At 43.1% G+C, this 18,174-nt stretch overlaps 1 protein-coding gene across 5 annotated transcripts in view; it reads left to right on the top strand.

Moving 5' to 3' along the window:
- The window catches only part of farp2 (FERM, RhoGEF and pleckstrin domain protein 2), a 188,895-nt gene that overhangs the window by 138,649 nt on the left and 32,072 nt on the right, over positions 1 to 18,174 (top strand). For all 5 annotated transcript variants that reach the window (XR_013579581.1, XM_078563521.1, XM_078563524.1 and 2 more), the window contains exons 16-21: positions 1,758 to 1,839; positions 2,456 to 2,693; positions 3,434 to 3,564; positions 7,957 to 8,025; positions 9,789 to 9,878; positions 17,871 to 17,953. Coding sequence is in view for 4 of the 5 variants with exons in the window: in XM_078563521.1 (XP_078419647.1) it covers positions 1,758 to 1,839; positions 2,456 to 2,693; positions 3,434 to 3,564; positions 7,957 to 8,025; positions 9,789 to 9,878; positions 17,871 to 17,953 (693 nt within the window). In the remaining variant the exon portion in view is untranslated. The remainder of the gene's footprint in view (positions 1 to 1,757; positions 1,840 to 2,455; positions 2,694 to 3,433; positions 3,565 to 7,956; positions 8,026 to 9,788; positions 9,879 to 17,870; positions 17,954 to 18,174) is intronic.

Below are 18,174 nucleotides of genomic sequence, written 5' to 3' on the forward strand. Positions count from 1 at the left end.
GACCCACCCCCCTGACTTTGCTGCTGAACCCTCTCCCCCATGAACCCCAGCCAACGACCTCCCCCCCCCCCCAAACAAACATTCACCTCTAGCCTGATATCCAGCGACAATCCGAGGCCTTGGGTGGGTGTCATACCGGCAGCAGCCACCACCTCCCTGGTGGTGCTGCTGCTGCTCAAAGAGCTGCTGGCCTCTGATCAGCCTCTGTCCCGGAGCCCTTGATCGCTGTCCTTTCAAGTGTCTGAGTAGAACAAGGTGCGGCAGGCCTTCTCTAAAAGGGGCAATGTGGGCTCTTGAGCTGGCTGCTGAGACCCCCATTGCCTGAACAAAGTTCTGCCCTGTGTCATTAATTTAAGGTAAAATGAAGGGGGGTTCATGTGATCTGTCTTGAAGTTTACCTAACAACAAGCTTGGGCATCATGGCGATTAAAGGGAGGTTCTGGTTGTTTCAGCTGGCAAAAGATGTAAGGTATTCACACTTGGAGACAATGCCAGCAGCATTTGTGTTTATGGTGATTAGACTTCTAGTCTCCAAAGTCCCAGGAAGGTGCTGATAATGTTGGGTTGTAAACCGTTATGCTGTAAACTGTCCATTTATTTCCAAGATAAAAGAGAATTCGTGTCTCAAGGATAGCTAATCAGCATTTCTGCCTGGATACAAGGCCCCTGTGATTCATGTTACACTGGAGATACGCTTTGAGGGAGAAAGGGTTTCTAAAATATCCCTGGAAACTCAGACACAGGCAGTCTGCCAGGGCCTGGGAGAGTGAGAGAGAGAGCAGCAAGAGTACGAAAGTCTCTATAGCTCACTGTGCAGGAATGCGGGTGGGAGCTCGAACTTGGACTGAAAAGGTCAAATTGGTGAGGATTTGAAACGAGGCTGGAAAATTCGCCTAGCTTACATTAGAGAGAGAATCTTCAGGAAAGCTGTCACCGTGAAGGACAGTCCTGGGGTTAAGAGTTACCAGGCTGAGAAAGGAAAAGAAACAAAGTAAATGTTCAAGAGCTAAGAATCACTTTGGACTGGTTCCGGGAGAATTGAATGTCTGCTTAAAGGACAGTGAAACATATACCTGTAAAGCGGGTTTTCGATTGTTTTAAAAGTAAAAAGGGAAAGTTCTGTTCCGTAGCTTAAAGTATAAGTTCCCTACAAAAATAGCCATCTTTTTTCTTCTGTTAACTGGAAATTCAAATTTCTTTTCAAAAGTTATCAGTCTCTACGAGAAGTGTACCAGATCACTGCATGGTTTTCCTATTTGGTTGGGTAGGCTTGGTTCAGATAAAACGCCTTCCTCATCTTTATTCATGTGGGTAATCTAGGGGTGCAATTAAGCTAAAAGTGAAGTGCACCAATTTTAAATCGGAGCCTGGACATGACTCCTCCAAGGAGTCTGTCTCTGCTTCTGTCTGATGTGAGGTCAGGCCAGGCATGACTTTAGATTTTGATCATATTTGCATTATAATTGGTGCAGTTCAAAGCAGCACTTCAGTTGAAGTAAATGCAGTCATCCAGTTTTTGCTTAAAGAAGATATTTTATCCCGCAGTTGCTGTATACTGTACAGAAAGGTTTAATCCAAGGTTCACTGTAATTGCAGAGAATGAAGAATTAATCCGAGGGCCATTGAACTTTCTTTTGAGGAGATGGTTTAATCCAGGAATCACTGGACACTCTGCAGGAGAGGATTTCATTGAGCGGGGACTGCTCAATGACCTTGTCTTCTGCATGTTCCTTTTATCATGTATGTTTGCTTTTCAGGGAAGGACGATCCAATGCACATGTGAAAGGAGATTATCAGAGAATTGGCGATGTCATGCTTCGTAACATGGGCGTCCTCAAGGTACGGTACAACAACATTGTTTTTGTTTTTGTATTATTTTTGCAATGTTAATTATGCTGCAGCGGGAGACTAACATGCAGCAGACGGTCCTTTCCACCAGCCTTAGCGGAACTTCACTCTCTCTATTTCTCTCTCCTTGCCATGAAGGCACTGACTTTTCCTTAGTCCCATTGTGACAATCTGCCCTCATCCAGTGGTCACACCTATGTGTGAGCTGCTGTTGAACCACAGGCATATGCCCGCTCTCACCAGTCAGCCACACAGACATTGCCTTACAGTAATCACAGGAGTGCAGTCAGAAGCCGGAACACTGGCTGATTTCCTGCACCACCTACCCTGCAGCAAGTGTGGAAGCCAATTATAGCACTCAGTTACTTGGCATAAACTGGGCATCAGATCATCCTGGTTTGTGTGTTTCAGTACTATAATGGGCAATGTACTTACTGAGCTGCCAGAAGAGCTCTGGGAATCAAGCTCTTTACTCTGCCCTATCAGGGTTATGCATGGTAAAAGGTTTAAACTCACCATCACCAAGAGCTTCTGGTGGATGTATAATACACTTTAGCGCAACTAAAATTAATCACACTTACAAGCTTTCAATGTTTTTTAACTTCAGGAGTTTGCCAGCTTCCTACAGAAACATGATGAGGTTCTAACAGAACTGGAGAAAGCCACCAAGCAATCAAAGAAACTGGAGAATGTTTACAAAGAGTTTGAGCTGCAGAAGGTTTGTTACCTACCCCTGAATACATTCCTGCTGAAGCCCATCCAAAGGCTGATGCACTACAAACTCATCTTGGAGAGACTCTGCAAGCACTATCATTCTGACCATCGAGATTACAGAGACTGCAGAGGTAAGTATAAGTGTGATAGATAATACCATTTACACATCATGGCTGGTCACCTGAGTTCAGAGATCAGTATCAGTATGATAACTATCACAGATGGGGAATCTCCCAGATAATCAGACACTAGAAAGAAAGTAACCAGTATGAGTATGCATGAACATCAATTTGTTTATCTTGCACCCTTGTTAGCATGAAGGCACTAGCTGATTGTCCCATGACCTGCGGGTAGCATGGGTGTGCCACGTCTCAGGGCTGGACTGGTGGCGGAAGAGGAAATGAAGGAACCAGGAGGTCTTTAAGGGACTGAACTTGGGCTGCAACTTGCTCTGGGACTGAGGCTTCATTGCACAACAGAAGTCATATCTGCAGTCTGTGGGCTAAGGCCTGGTGGGGTCAGTGCTTTTGGGGTACAATACCAACCAGATCTCAATAACTGAGTAGCCTTGAGTTGAAACGTCCAGAGCATAAGAAGATTTTGGAGATATGGTGCAATTCTGCTACAGTATAGATGAAAAAAGCCAATCCTAGCATTGTATGTAGTGTGTAATTGTGTATTGAATCTGCCCAATGAGGTCCCCTATCTAGTCACAGGCTGTGGCGGTCAGTTATTAATTCCAATGGTATATATCTGACGTGAGTTTAGTCACAGGCTGCTGCGGTCCATTAGGGCATATTGATTCCTATGATATATTGGACATGGGTTTAGTGGCTGTTTCACAGATCTTGCTGCTGATCTCCATGTGCAGATGCCCTGAAGGAAGTCAGAGATATGAGTGCTCAGCTTCACAGCAGTTTAATCAGACTGGAGCATTTTCAGAAACTCACGGAGCTGCAACGAGACCTTATTGGCATTGAGAATTTGATTCTGCCTGGAAGGGTAAGTCCAGGAAACATGGAGTGCTTTCCTTTTCTCTGATTCTAGACATAGATTAAAATCAAGCAGGGTTGCTCTTGGCCTGGTTGGTGTTTGACTTGTTGTGCTATCACAGGTTGCTCCCTCCTTTGGAGGGTGGTGGGGAATAGCAGAATATTCTTCTGTCACTGGCGTTGTTGAATGTCACTGCTGTTGACTTGCCCGTGGCCCAAGTGACTTGGTTTTTCCCTCTCCTTATATTGCAGAACAAGTAAAATAAACACTTGCATTTATACAATGCACTTCACAACCTCAGATTATTCCAAAGCATTTCACAGCCAATTACTTTTTTTTCCAAGTGCACTATTGTAATGTAGGAAGGACAGAAGCAAGTTGCAAATAATTGGATCACCTAAACAGCAGTGTGATAAGGACTGGATAATTTGTTTTCAGTGATGTTGATTGAGGGGTAAATAATGGTTAGGACATCAGGATGAACACCACTCCCCTCCCAGCACCATCCCCCCACTCCCCTCCCAGCACCATCCCCCCACTCCCCTCCCAGCACCATCCCCCCACTCCCCTCCCAGCACCATCCCCCCACTCCCCTCCCAGCACCATCCCCCCACTCCCCTCCCAGCACCATCCCCCCACTCCCCTCCCAGCACCATCCCCCCACTCCCCTCCCAGCACCATCCCCCCACTCCCTTAGCTCTTCTTCAAAATAGTCTCAGCTGATCTTTTATGTTGTTATGATGTGGCAGGTGGTATTTGCCAGGCTGACCAAATCCCAAAAGGAAACTTGGCCAAAATATCACAATGATTTTGCAATTTGTATTTATTACAAGAAGGTTTGTACACTGAAGTCAGAAATAGAGAGTCCGTTACCACCTTTGGAGATTTTAAAGATTAAATTAAAACATTTATTAACAAAAGAAAAGAAAAAGTTAAACACACAAAATCACAGTTACACTGTTAAACTTAGCCTTATAACAGTTCCCAAAAGATTTCTACTTAACTAGACTCCCAGCTATGTACCCCTTTCAGGCAACAGTCCAAATAGATTCTTCATTTATAAAACATCCAGCAATACTACTGTTGCACCCACTGTTGCTCTAAGGGAGGTGTTTCACAGCTTCTCTCTCCCTCTCACTCAACAATGGAACTCCCAGACTTTTAACACAGCCTTGCTCTCTGGAACAAGCAAACACTTCACTGGGGTGGCTAGAGGCTACTTTTTCACAGGTCTGTTTCACACAGCCCACCTTTCAAGATCTCACACGACCACTCCCATACAGCTTTCCATCTTTCTTTAAATATATTTTCTCCCTTTCGATCTGTAAATCCCATTGTTTCAACCTTGCTTTGGAAGTTGCTTTTCCCAGAATATAAAAATCTTTCATGCTGTCCTTATGGCCAATGCTTATGGGAAAAATAAATTTAATAACTTTGCCTTATTTATCTTGCCAGTTGTAAAGCATCTTATTAGGTCCCTTTGAAAATCAAACAACGTCTCAATTTATTTACAAATGCAAATGTTAGCTCTAACTTATTCACTTGTCTTACTTGGCTCATCCATTTCCATTTCAATACTTGATCTCCTATTAGGGAACCAGACAGGTCAGGTGACAGAAGTATGTATAGGCGAACATTTTGGGTCCAGTGACCACAATGTCATTAGTTTTAAGCTAATTATGGATAAGGATAGGTCTGGTCCTTGAGTTGAGATTCTAAATTAGAGAAAGGCCAATTTTGTGGAAATGAGAAAGGATCTAGGAAGAGTGGATTGGCATAAGTTGTTTTCTGGCAAGGATGTGTTCAGTAAGTGGAAGGCATTCAAAGGCGAAATTTTGAGAGTGCAGAGTTTGCATGTTCCTGTCAGGATTAAAGGCAAAGTTAACAGGCATAGGGAACCTTGGTTTTCAAGGGATATTGCCAATCTGGTTAAGAAGAAGAGACAGGTGTATAGCAGGTATAGGCAACAAGAAGCAAATGAGGTACTTGTAGAGTATAGAAAATGTAAGAAAATACTAAAAAAGGAAATCAGGAAGGCAAAAAGAAGACATGAGGTTGCTTTGGCAGATAATGTGAAGGTAAACCCAAAGGGTTTCTACAAGTATATTAAGAGTAAAGGGATAGTAAGGGACACAATTGGTCCCCTTGAAGATCAGAGTGGTCGTCTATGTGTGGAGCCTCACGAGATGGGGGAGATCTTAAACAGTTTTTTTGCATCAGTATTTACTCAGGAAACTGGCATAGTGTATAAGGAAGGAAGGGAAACAAGCAGTAGTTTCATGGAACATATAGAGATTAAAGAGGAGGAGGAGCTTGCTGCCTTACAGCGAATAAAGGTAGATAAATCCCCCGGGCCTGACATGATATTCCCTCGGACCTTGAGGGAGACTAGTGTAGAAATTGCAGGAGCCCTGGCAGAAATATTTAAAATGTCCTTAGCTACGGGTGAGGTGCCGGAGGATTGGAGGATAGCTCATGTTGTTTCGTTGTTTAAAAAAGGCTCCAAAAGTAAACCAGGTAATTACAGGCCAGTGAGCCTGACGTCAGTAGTAGGTAAATTATTGGAAGGTGTTCTGAGAGATCGGATATATAATTATTTGGACAGCCAAGGGCTGATTAATGATAGTCAGCATGGCTTTGTGCGTGGTAGGTCATGTTTAACGAACCTCGTAGAGTTTTTCGAGGAGGTTACCAAGAAAGTAGATGAAGGAAAGGCTGTGGATGTTGTCTACATGGACTTTAGTAAGGCCTTTGACAAGGTCCCACATGGGAGGTTAGTTCAGAAGGTTCAGACACTTGGTATCCATGGAGAGGTTGTAAACTGGATTCGAAATTGGCTGTGTGGGAGAAGACAGAGAGTGGTAGTGGATGATTGCTTCTCTGACTGGAGGTCTGTGACTAGTGGTGTGCCTCAGGGATCTGTACTGGGACCATTGTTGTTTGTTGTCTATATCAATGATTTGGATGATAATGTGGTGAATTGGATCAGCAAGTTTGCTGATGACACTAAGATTGGAGGCGTTGTGGACAGTGAGGAAGGCTTTCAAAGCTTGCAGAGAGATCTGGACCAACTGGAAAAATGGGCCAGAAAATGGCAGATGGAAGTTAATGCGGAAAAGTGTGATGTGTTACATTTTGGAAGGTCAAACCAAGGTAGGACATACACAGTAAATGGTAGGGCACTGAGGAGTGCGGAGGAACAAAGGGATCTGGGAGTTCAGATACATAATTCCCTGAAAGTGGCGTCACAGGTAGACAAGGTTGTAAAGAAAGCTTTTGGCATACTGGCCTTCATAAATCAAAAGTATTGAGTATAGGAGTTGGGATGTTATGATGAGGTTGTATAAGACATTGGTGAGTCCAACTTTGGAGTACTGTGTGCAGTTCTGGTTGCCTAACTACAGGAAGGATATCAGTAAGATTGAGAGAGTGCAGAGAAGATTTACTAGGATGTTGCAGGGTCTTAAGGAGTTGAGTTACAGGGAAAGATTAAACAGGTTAGGACTTTATTCCTTGGAGCATAGAAGAATGAGGGGAGATTTGATAGAAGTTTACAAAATTTGAGGGGTATAGACAGAGTAGATGCGATTAGGCTCTTTCCACTTAGATTAGGAGAAATAAACACGAGAGGACATGGCTTTAGGGTGAAAGGGGAAAGGTTTAGGGGGAATATTAGGGGGAACTTCTTCACTCAGAGAGTGGTGAGAGTGTAGAACGAGCTACCATCTGACGTGGTAAATGTGGGCTCACTCTTAAGTTTTAAGAATAAATTAGATAGATACATGGATGGGAGAGGTCTGGAGGGTTGTGGACTAGGTGCAGGTCAATGGGACTAGCGGAATAATATTTCGGCACAGACTAGAAGGGCCGAATGGCCTGTTTTCTGTGCTGTAGTGTTCTGTGGTTCTATGGTTCAAAATGTCTGATTTTACATCTCCTTTGATGATTCAAACCTTGCAGTTTAATTAAACTAGTCACACACACACACACACACACACATATATATACACACACAACACAGCCCCCACAAGCTTGCTTTAAAGTATCCCACAGTAAAATTAGAAAAAAATAATATTTCCTTTACAATGTCCACTTGAGAGGGCAGAGGTGACCTTAGTTTAATGTCTCGTCATGGCACCTCTGTACTGCTTTGGTGATCAAGTGCCTCGGGTGGAACTTGAACCCTTGACTTCCTGACATTGAGGTGAGTGAGTTATGCTGACAGCAAGGAGTTGAGGCTGAAATAGGAAGGCGTCCTGCTCTTTTTGCATGTTCATATATCTAGATGATATGGAGGGAGATAATCAAGTTTAGCCATGATGTTTTTCACAGTCATCACTCATGGAGAATGGGCATTTTGAGTAATTTAATTATAAATTCTTGTACTTCTTGTGCCCTCAGGACTTCATTCGGGAAGGCTGTCTCTATAAACTTACCAAAAAAGGGCTGCAGCAGAGGATGTTTTTTCTGGTGAGTGTTGGCATTGTCTGATAGCCGTAAATATAAGGACCTACCCTGTCCTTCACCACTGTTTCTCCTCTGAGTAATGGAACAGGTTCTCTGAAAGGCCTCAATGCTCACTGTGGTTCCTCTGCATTTAAGGACCTTTGTTTCTCTCTCCACTTACCCCAAGTTATTCTCACATACATTATCTTCTCTTACATTGCATCAGTCATTGTCAGTTCATCTGTATATGTTCTGTATATACTTCTGAAACACCTCAATAATCTGCAAAGTTGGTTCTTAATTCCACTGTATATAATGGTGATTATTTTCTCATGCACTTGATCCCTTATTGTCTGTGTATATCATTTCATTCTCCCCGGCCTAGTCCTCAGCACTTATTCTCCTATATGTAAAGGTAACCATATTTCAATTTGAGGACATAGTTCAGTTTGGACGGAGCATTTTAACTTGATGGAATGGTTTGGTTTGGTGTGGTGCTTTGGTTTGGTGTGGTGCTTTGGTCTGGCGGTTCGGTTTGCTTTGGTATGGTGGTTCGGTTCGGTTTGGTGTGGTGATTCGATTGGATGGACTGTTTCAATTACATGGAAACATAGAATAATGCAGCATAGAAGGAGGCCATTCACCCCATCATGCTTGTGCTTAGGTAGAGCTATCCAATTAATTTCACTTCCCTGGTCTTTCCACATAAACCTTGTACTTTTTTTCCCCTTCAAGTATTTATCCAAATTCCTTCTGAAAGTTGTTATTGAATCTGCTTCCAGCCCCCTTTTGGATAGTGCATTCCAGACCACAACTCAGTGTAAATTTAAAAATTCCTCACGTTGCCTCTCGTACTTTTGACAATCAGTTTAAATCTATACCCTTTGGTTACTGACCCTCTTTTACTGGATACAGCTTCTCCTTATTTATCCTCTCAAAGCTGCCCATGATTTTGAATGCCTCCATCAAACCTTCTCTGGTCTAAGGAGAACAATCTTGGTTTCTCTACTCTCCTTACATAACTGAAGTCCCTTATGCCTGGTACCATTCTAGGAAATCTCTTCTGTTCTCTCTCCAAGGCCTTGACAACCCTTCCAAAAATGTGGTGCCCAGAACTGAACAAAATTCTCCAGCTGAGGCCTAACCCATGGTTTATAAAAATTTGGCATAACTTCCTCCCTTTCGTGCCTCACTCCTCTATTAATAAAACCAAAGATCTCATATGCTTTATTAACAGCTTCCTCAACTTGTTCTGCCACTTCCAAAGATTTTCTATGTACACCCCCAGGCTTCTCAGTTCTTGCACCCCCTAGAAAATTGTGCTTTTTAGTTCATATTGCTTCTCCTCATTCTCCTTAGCAAAATGCATTATGTTTCTCTGTGTTAGATTTCATTTTCCATGTGTCTGCCCATTTCACCAGTCAATGTCCACTGGATGTTTATTGTTCTTACATTTTTGAGTTTTGTGTCACCTTGGAAATTTTGAAATTATGCCTTGTGTATCAAAGTTCCAGTCATTAATATGTGATCCTAATACAGACCCTTGAGCAACAGCACTGTATAATTTCCCTCCACTTTGAAAAGCAACCATGCACTACTACTCTGCTTTCTCTACTGATATTGTATTTCACTTTGCTCATGATTTAAGGCTTGTTGCATATTTCGGTTGAGTGCTTTATTCAGTTTGGCTTATCTCAGTTTGATGGAATTTGATAATTTGATCTGTTAATTTTATTTCTAAATGGTGAGCCACCTTGTATGACTCACTGATTTGTCATCTCTCCTAGTTTTCTGACATGCTATTGTACACGAGCAAAGGAGTGACAGCCAGCAATCAATTTAAAGTACATGGGCAGCTACCGCTATACGGAATGATAGTAAGTATATAGAGAGAAAGCATTGCAGAGGTTTCATTAGATTAATCTCTGCCGATTAAATTTCTTGTTCAGAGCTTTGTTACAAGGATAATAGAAATATTTGCAAAATACCATGATATATATAATGTAAAAAGCCCTTTGTAAATAGAGCTATTATGAATTGTCCACAGGGACCACCAATCTGTGCTGCCTGTTGTTTATGTCTGTGAGGTTTCTGACTGTTGTACTATCTATCTATTTCTAACCCTGTCTACCTTTTATTCAGAAATCTAGGTTGATTACTATGTTCTATGGTGCAGGGCACCAAAAACATTGACTAATGCAGGATAGAAGATGAATTAAATCAAGAAAAAGGATTAGGTGATACTGAGTGTGGGTTTTAAAAACCTGCACTGCAGGTAGGGTGATAGAACAGGATGACAGTGTTCCACAATTCTGACATCTTTGAAACAAATCTCACAGGAAATGATGAGGATGCAGGAAGGAAAAAAAGCGTAGAATGCCATGTTTGGAGGAAGCAAGGGAAAACATTCACCATAATAATGAAGATAAAGTAGGGAGAGGCAAGAACTGTTGTAACTGAGGGTGGGAGCTTGGAGCTTGGCGGGCAGAGGGTATGGCTACTAGCTTTTCCTTGCATTCTGTTCAGGAGAGAGAGGCTGTTCCAGTTGTGGGATCAATGTGCTAGTCCTAGCTGGACTTGAGTTTCTTGTTACTGTTTGAGCACCTCAGCAGTTGTATTAACAGACACATATACACCTAACTAGTATACAAGCTCTGTGAAGCTCTGGCTTATGTCGTAAACTGTTCAAAGAAAATATAATTGCTGACATCCTGGCTTTTCTTACATGATCATAGGAATCAGATTTCAGAATAAATTGGAGCAATGGGTGACCTTTAAAGAAGAGATGGTTTGACTACAGTATAGGCACATTCCCACAAGGGGTAGGTGGGGAGCAATCAAAGTCAGAGCTTCCTGGATGTCAAAGAAGATAGAGTAGGATGAAGCACAAAAGGTGGGGCGTGTTGATCAATGTTAGCTTGATACTACAAGGGAAAATCAGGCTGAATATAAGTACAGAGAAGTGAAAAAGGAAGTAAGAGCAACAAAGAAGCAGGATGGGAATACATTAGCTGCTATTGTAAAAGGGAGTGCAATCATCTTCTCCAGGCATATTAATAGTAAGAGGGTTGTCAGAGGAACGGGGGTGGGGGCCGATTAGGACCACAATAGAGATCTGTTGGTGGAGACAGAAGGCATAACTGAGTTACTAAATGAGCACTTTGCATCAGAGGCAGGAATTATAACTGAACACTGACTGCCAGTTGGCTGGAGCAGCGAGCAACACTTTCCTTTCCCTTGCCTTATTTTCCCTCCTGAACTTCACTATCAAAATGCTTCAGAATGTAGCTGTGCTGTTGCACAGGAGGTTTGTGATGGTTTGGCTTCCCTGGGAGCAATGGTTGTGGTTTAACTCTTGTACTACAAATTACTACATCATTCTGGTTTGTTTATAAACCTCGCTCTGTGAAGACTTGACAGGTTGTTTCTGCCCACACAGGTTGATGCAGGTACTTGCTTGCTGTCTCTTTCCCAAATCTCTCCAATCATAACCTTGGTTCTCTCATGTTAGTGCTGCAATGATTAATCTCTTAAAGGTTTGTCTGACAAGAATTTAATGAGTTGAGAGGGCTGCCCTATGAGGAGAGGTTGAGCAGAATAGATTTAAAGTCTCTGGAGTTTAGAAGAATGAGAGGTTCTCTTGTTGAAATGTATAGAATTCTTAAGAGGGCTTTTTAGGGCAGACTGAGGGGCTGCTTCACCTGGAGAGTAAAGAACATGAAGTCATAGTCTCAGGATAAAGGGTTGTCATTTAGGGCTAAGATTAAGAGAAACTTCTTCACTTAGAGGGTTCTGAATCTTTGGAATTCTCTGCATTAGAGGCTGTGGGTGGCCATTTATTGAGTATATTCAACACTGAGATTGATTCATATTTGGATTCTAAGAGAATCTAGGGATATGGGACAGGGCAGGAAAGTGGAGTTGATATAGAAGTCCAGCCATGATTTTACCAAATGGTGAAGCAGGCTTGAGGGGCCACCTGACCTACTGCTGCCCCATTTCAGAAATTCTTATATAATGTTACTGAAGCAGATTCCACATGACAATGCAATGAATCTTCCAGTAAGCTTCATGAAATGCATTTAATAGCACAGACAACCAGTTAATTTTCAGAATTCAATTGGGAAATTAATGTGACTCACCCGTTATAAGATTGAATTTCGTTAACATCCTTTAGCTTATTTTCAGTGTCTGATTTAACACTGTTGTTTCCCAGTTTATTTATTCCTTTTGTCATTCCCTTTCACTCTCCTCTTGGTCTCTTTCTCTATCCTTCTCTCATTCTCTTTCACACCCTTTCTCTCATTCCCTTTCACACACTTTCACTCCTTTTCTCCTTCTCTCACTCCCTTTCACACTGTTTCTCTCATTCTCTTTCTCCTTCTCTCACTCCCTTTCAGTCTTCTCTTGCTCCCTTTTGTTTCTTCCCTTTCATTCTCCTCTCCCCTTTCACTCTCCTCTCACTCCCTTTCTCCTTCCCTCACTCCCTTTCTCCTCTCATTCCCTTTCACTTTCCTTCTCTCGCTCCCTTTCTCCTTCTCCCTTTCACTCTCCTTCTCTCGTTCCCTTTCTCCTTCTCTTGCTCCCTTTCACTCTCCTCACTCCCTTTCTCCTTCTCTCACTCCCTTTCACTCTGCTCCTTCATCTTTCACACCTTTTCACTCTTTTCCTTTTATCCTTTATCTGAGTCAGACAGTGGAGAGAGAGAGAGAGATCAGAGACGGTGGAGAGAGAGAGAGAGAGATCAGAGACGGTGGAGAGAGAGAGAGAGAGGTCAGATGGTGAGGAGAGAGATCAGAGAAGGTGGAGAGAGAGGTCAGAGACGATGGAGAGAGAGAGGGAGTGAGAGATCAGAGGTGGTGGAGGAGAGACAGAGGTCAGAGATATTGGAGAGAGAGCTCAGATGATGGAGAGAGAGAGAGCTCAGATGCTGGAGAAAGAGAGCTCAGATGCTGGAGAGAGAGAGAGCTCAGATGCTGGAGAGAGAGACAGAGCTCAGAGATGGTGGAGAGAGGGAGAGAGCTCAGAGATGGTGGAGAGAGGGAGAGAGCTCAGAGATGGTGGAGAGAGGGAGAGAGCTCAGAGATGGTGGAGAGAGGGAGAGAGCTCAGAGATGGTGGAGAGAGGGAGAGAGCTCAGAGATGGTGGAGAGAGGGAGAGAGCTCAGAGACGGTGGAGAGAGGGAGAGCTCAGATGCTGGAGAGAGAGAGAGCTCAGATGCTGGAGAGAGAGAGAGAGCTCAGATGGTGGAGAGAGAGAGAGCTCAGATGGTGGAGAGAGAGAGAGCTCAGATGGTGGAGAGAGAGAGAGCTCAGATGGTGGAGAGAGAGAGAGCTCAGATGGTGGAGAGAGAGAGAGCTCATGCTGGAGAGAGAGAGAGCTCAGATGCTGGAGAGAGAGAGAGCTCAGATGCTGGAGAGAGAGAGAGCTCAGATGATGGAGAGAGGGAGAGAGCTCAGATGATGGAGAGAGGGAGAGAGTTCAGATGATGGAGAGAGGGAGAGAGCTCAGATGATGGAGAGAGGGAGAGAGCTCAGATGATGGAGAGAGGGAGAGAGCTCAGATGATGGAGAGAGGGAGAGAGCTCAGAGATGGTGGAGAGAGGGAGAGAGCTCAGAGATGGTGGAGAGAGGGAGAGAGCTCAGAGATGGTGGAGAGAGGGAGAGAGCTCAGAGATGGTGGAGAGAGGGAGAGAGCTCAGAGATGGTGGAGAGAGGGAGAGAGCTCAGAGATGGTGGAGAGAGGGAGAGAGCTCAGAGATGGTGGAGAGAGGGAGAGAGCTCAGAGATGGTGGAGAGAGGGAGAGAGCTCAGAGATGGTGGAGAGAGGGAGAGAGCTCAGAGATGGTGGAGAGAGGGAGAGAGCTCAGAGATGGTGGAGAGAGGGAGAAAGCTCAGAGATGGTGGAGAGAGGGAGAGAGCTCAGAGATGGTGGAGAGAGGGAGAGAGCTCAGAGATGGTGGAGAGAGGGAGAGAGCTCAGAGATGGTGGAGAGAGGGAGAGAGCTCAGAGATGGTGGAGAGAGGGAGAGAGCTCAGAGATGGTGGAGAGAGGGAGAGAGCTCAGAGATGGTGGAGAGAGGGAGAAAGCTCAGAGATGGTGGAGAGAGGGAGAGAGCTCAGAGATGGTGGAGAGAGGGAGAGAGCTCAGAGATGGTGGAGCGAGAGATCTGAGATGGTGGAGAGAGATCAGAGATGGCGAGTAGAGAGAGAGAGATCAGTGACGGCGAGTAGAGAGAGAGAGATCAGTGACGGTGGATAGAGAAGGGAGGCCAGAGATGGTGGAGAGAGAGGTCAGAGACGATGGAGAGAGAGAGAGAGGGGTCAGAGAGGGTGGAGAGAGGGAGGTCGGAGAGGATGGAGAGAAGGATGGTCACAGGCCCACCTGAAAACCATATCCTGTGGATCTTGGGTGTCTGAGCGACAGCCACTGTTTCTTTGACGCCTCATAAATGTAGCATTTGCCAGCTGAAAATCACCCTCTGCAGAGCAGTCACCATTGCCTTTAGGCAAATAATTTGGCCCTAGTTGGAGTATTGTTCCCAATTCCAGGTAGCATGCTTTAGGAAGAAGGTAAAGGCTTTTGAGAGGAGATTTGATAGAGGTGTTCAAAATCATGAAGGGTTTATACAGAATAAAGACAGGAAAACTGTTCCAATGGCTGAAAGGTCAATGCCCAGAGGACACAGGTTTGAAGTGATTTGAAAAGAACCAGAGATTACACAAGAAAAAACATCTTTATGCAACAAGTAGTGTTAGGATTTGAATGCACTGCCTGTTGGGATGGTGGATGCAAATTCAATAGTACCTTCCCAAAGAAAATTATATAAATATTTGTAAGAGAAGAAATGCAAGGATATAGGGAAAGGATAGGGAGGTAGGACTAGCTACATTGCTACACACACTAAATGGACCAAATGGCCGCCTCCTGTGCTGTACTTTTTACGATTCTAGAAGCCAAAGTCAGTGAAAATCACTGAAATCAGCAGCAAATGTGAATATTTAGCTCATCCTCAATGCCAGTCTTTATTAGCAGGGGTTAATTGTGCAGCAATCTCTTTATGCTGTTGTACATTATGTTCTCCTTTGTATTTGCACCTTTGCCAGCTGATAGTGCTGGAGCCCCCGGTGAGTATTGACTTCTGAGGATGCTCTGAGAGAGTGGAATTCTGCTCAGTGTAAACCCTGCTTGTACTTAGGACTTTTGTGCAAAATGACCGCAGATTTAGAAGCTCTTTGGATGTGCTGTGAATGAAAGACATAAATATATTTTTTAACCTTTCTTTGCCTCTTCCTTTGCCCTTACAATTCTTAGTTTTGACAGATTGAACTGTGCCTTTGTTGTATTGCTCCAAACCTTTCCATTTGACCTCCCTCTTTGCCTCCTTTCTTTACCCCCATGCTGCTGAATTGGAGCCTTGCATTACATTGCTCTTAATCCTGCCAGCTGGTCTCCCTCTTCGCCCCTTGCTCTTATCCCGGTTGATTTGGTTTCTTCCCAAGCTATTTCCCTTTTAGCCAGCTGAATCAATATCGGCCATCATCACCTTCTCCTTAGTGCTACTGAATTGGTCTTCATCTTGTCCCTAAGCTTATAAAATTACTCATCAATGGCCAAAGTATTACGACTAAGCACTTCCAAGCTCCCTCTTGTAGGTAATGCAGAATCAACATCCACCACACCAGTCAGTAATGTATCCCAGAGGCTCACAACTTTCTGGGAGAAGAGTTGCCCAACATCCAGTCTATTCCTTTTCTTGCAGAGTTTAAACTAGTGTCCTCTGATCCTCCCCAATTTGTTAAACTGGGATAATCTATCAATAGGGACACTATCCAATCCTTTAATTATTTTAAGGACCTTGATCAGGTGATTTCTAAGCCTATGTTTCTCTGTAGTAAATAGACCAAGTAGTCTATCTGATTAGCTGATGTTCTTTAAGCGAGGAATCATTCTTGCAGCTCTCATCTGGACCTTTTCCAAGGTCAACATGGACAGGGGTCAAAACTGGGCCTAGTACTCTAGATGCAGTCTGACTGGCAACCTGTGCAGTGTCGAAATAGTGCCCTTTGATTTATACTGAATGATTATATTAATACAGCTGAAAACCGTGTTAGTGTTCTCTACATTTTTCATCATCTGTGCAAGTTAACACCAAGATCTTTTTCTCTCTCTCAACTTCTTTCAGCATTGTTCCCTGATGTGCTCTGTGTTGGCCCTACCAGTGGGGTATCATTCTGTTGAAACTGCACAACTCCTCCAATGCCAATATATCCATTATGAGGTGGGGTACCCAGAACTGAATGTAATACCTCAGATGGGGTCTAACCAAAGCTTTATACAACGGTAGCCTAACCTCTATCCCTTTGCATTCCAGCCTCCTTGCAATTGCAGTCAACATTGCATTAGCTTTTTTGATTACCTGTCCACTAATTTTTTAGTGATTTTTGTACATGGATCCCGAAATCACTGCTTCTCTGTGGTTCCTAGCTTTGAAAATTATTTTAGAAAATACTTTGATTAATCTTTCTTAGGTCCAAAGTGAATGAACTCACTCATCTCCTCGCTGAACTCTATCTGCCAGTTCGGTCCACTCGCTTAATCCATAAATACCCCATTGCAATTTACTGCTCCCATCTACACTATTTACTCAACCACCTGATGTGGTGTCATTAGCACACTTGAATACATGGTTCTCCACTTCTTCCGCTAAATCACTGATAAATATAGTGAGAAGCTGAAGATCTTTGGAGAACACCACTAGCCACATCCTGGCAATTGATATACAGAGCTATATCCATATCTCTGTTCCCTATTTCCTAACTAACTCCTTACCCAAACAAATAGGTTGCCTCCAATTCCATGTACTTTTATTTTTGCCAACAGTATTTTGTGTGAAACTTTATTGAATGCCTTCTGGAGGTCTATGTAAATAACATCCAGGGGTACTCCCTTAACCCACCTCATTACTGACCTCAAAAATTCAACTAGGTTTATTAGATATAACTTACTCTTTGCCAATTCATGCTGGTTCTCTCAGATCACAATGTATTTGTCCAAGCGTTCAATCACTCTGGCCCGAATAACCAAGTCTAGTAACTTAACCAACAACGGACGTGGGACTAATGGGTCTTAATTTCCTGATTTCTCTCTCGCATGTATTAAATAATGGAGTGATATTCACAAATATCCGATCAAAGCAGACAATTCCTGAATGAAAATAATTTTGGAAGATAATAACTAGAACACCTGCATTTTCTGCAACTACCACTATTAATACCAGAGGATATTAATGGAATGGAAACCAGGTAGCGGAGATTTGTCTATTTTCAGTCTCATCATTTTCTCAATTACCATTTGCTAAATTATATTAAATGTAGCAAGTTTCTCACCTTGATTTATTTTTTCTTCATATCTCTGCCACTTTATCCTCACCCTCTGGTCTACAGAGTAATTATTTAGCAAGCCAGCCATATACTTATTTTTAATTACAATATCACCTGCATCTGCCCTCAAGGGGCCCACATTACTCTTAGCCACCCTCTTTCACTTAACATACTTGTAAAAACCAAGAGTGTTTTCCTTTATATCATCTGCAGTTTTTTTGTCATATTCCCTTTTTTGCAGCTCTTCCTATTTTCATTGTATCCCTTTGTAGTTCTTTATATCTCTCCCAATCTGTGCAATCTTTGCATTTGTGTTAACCCTTTCTTTTTTTATGCTATCTTACCTCTGTTTTTTTGACCAAATGTCTTGGAAACTTTTACCTTGAGAGCCTTGGTTCAATTCAACTCAGGCACTTGCATTGTCTGAATGTAGTTATTATGGACTCATAATGTAGCTGTAGTGTTTATAGCTCTTTCATTTTTGTAGATCGAGGAGAGTGAGAACGAATGGTCTGTTCCACATTGTTTCACCATATACTCTGCTCAGAGGACAATTGTTGTGGCAGCCAGGTAAGTGTCTCATTTATTATTCAAATGAATGAATTGTTAGCACAGATAAAAATAAATATGTATGACCTGATACCCAAACAGAGACATGGTTGCAAGGTGACCAAGGTTAGGACCTAATCTTGAAGGGTATTTGACATTTCAGAAATACAGGATGGTAGGAAAAGGTGGTGGGGTAGTACTGTTAATTAAGGATGACATTAGTACAGTCGTGAGAGATGACC

This window comes from Cetorhinus maximus, chromosome 19 (genome assembly GCF_964194155.1).
Source record: "Cetorhinus maximus chromosome 19, sCetMax3.hap1.1, whole genome shotgun sequence".
NCBI classification, from domain to species: domain Eukaryota; kingdom Metazoa; phylum Chordata; class Chondrichthyes; order Lamniformes; family Cetorhinidae; genus Cetorhinus; species Cetorhinus maximus.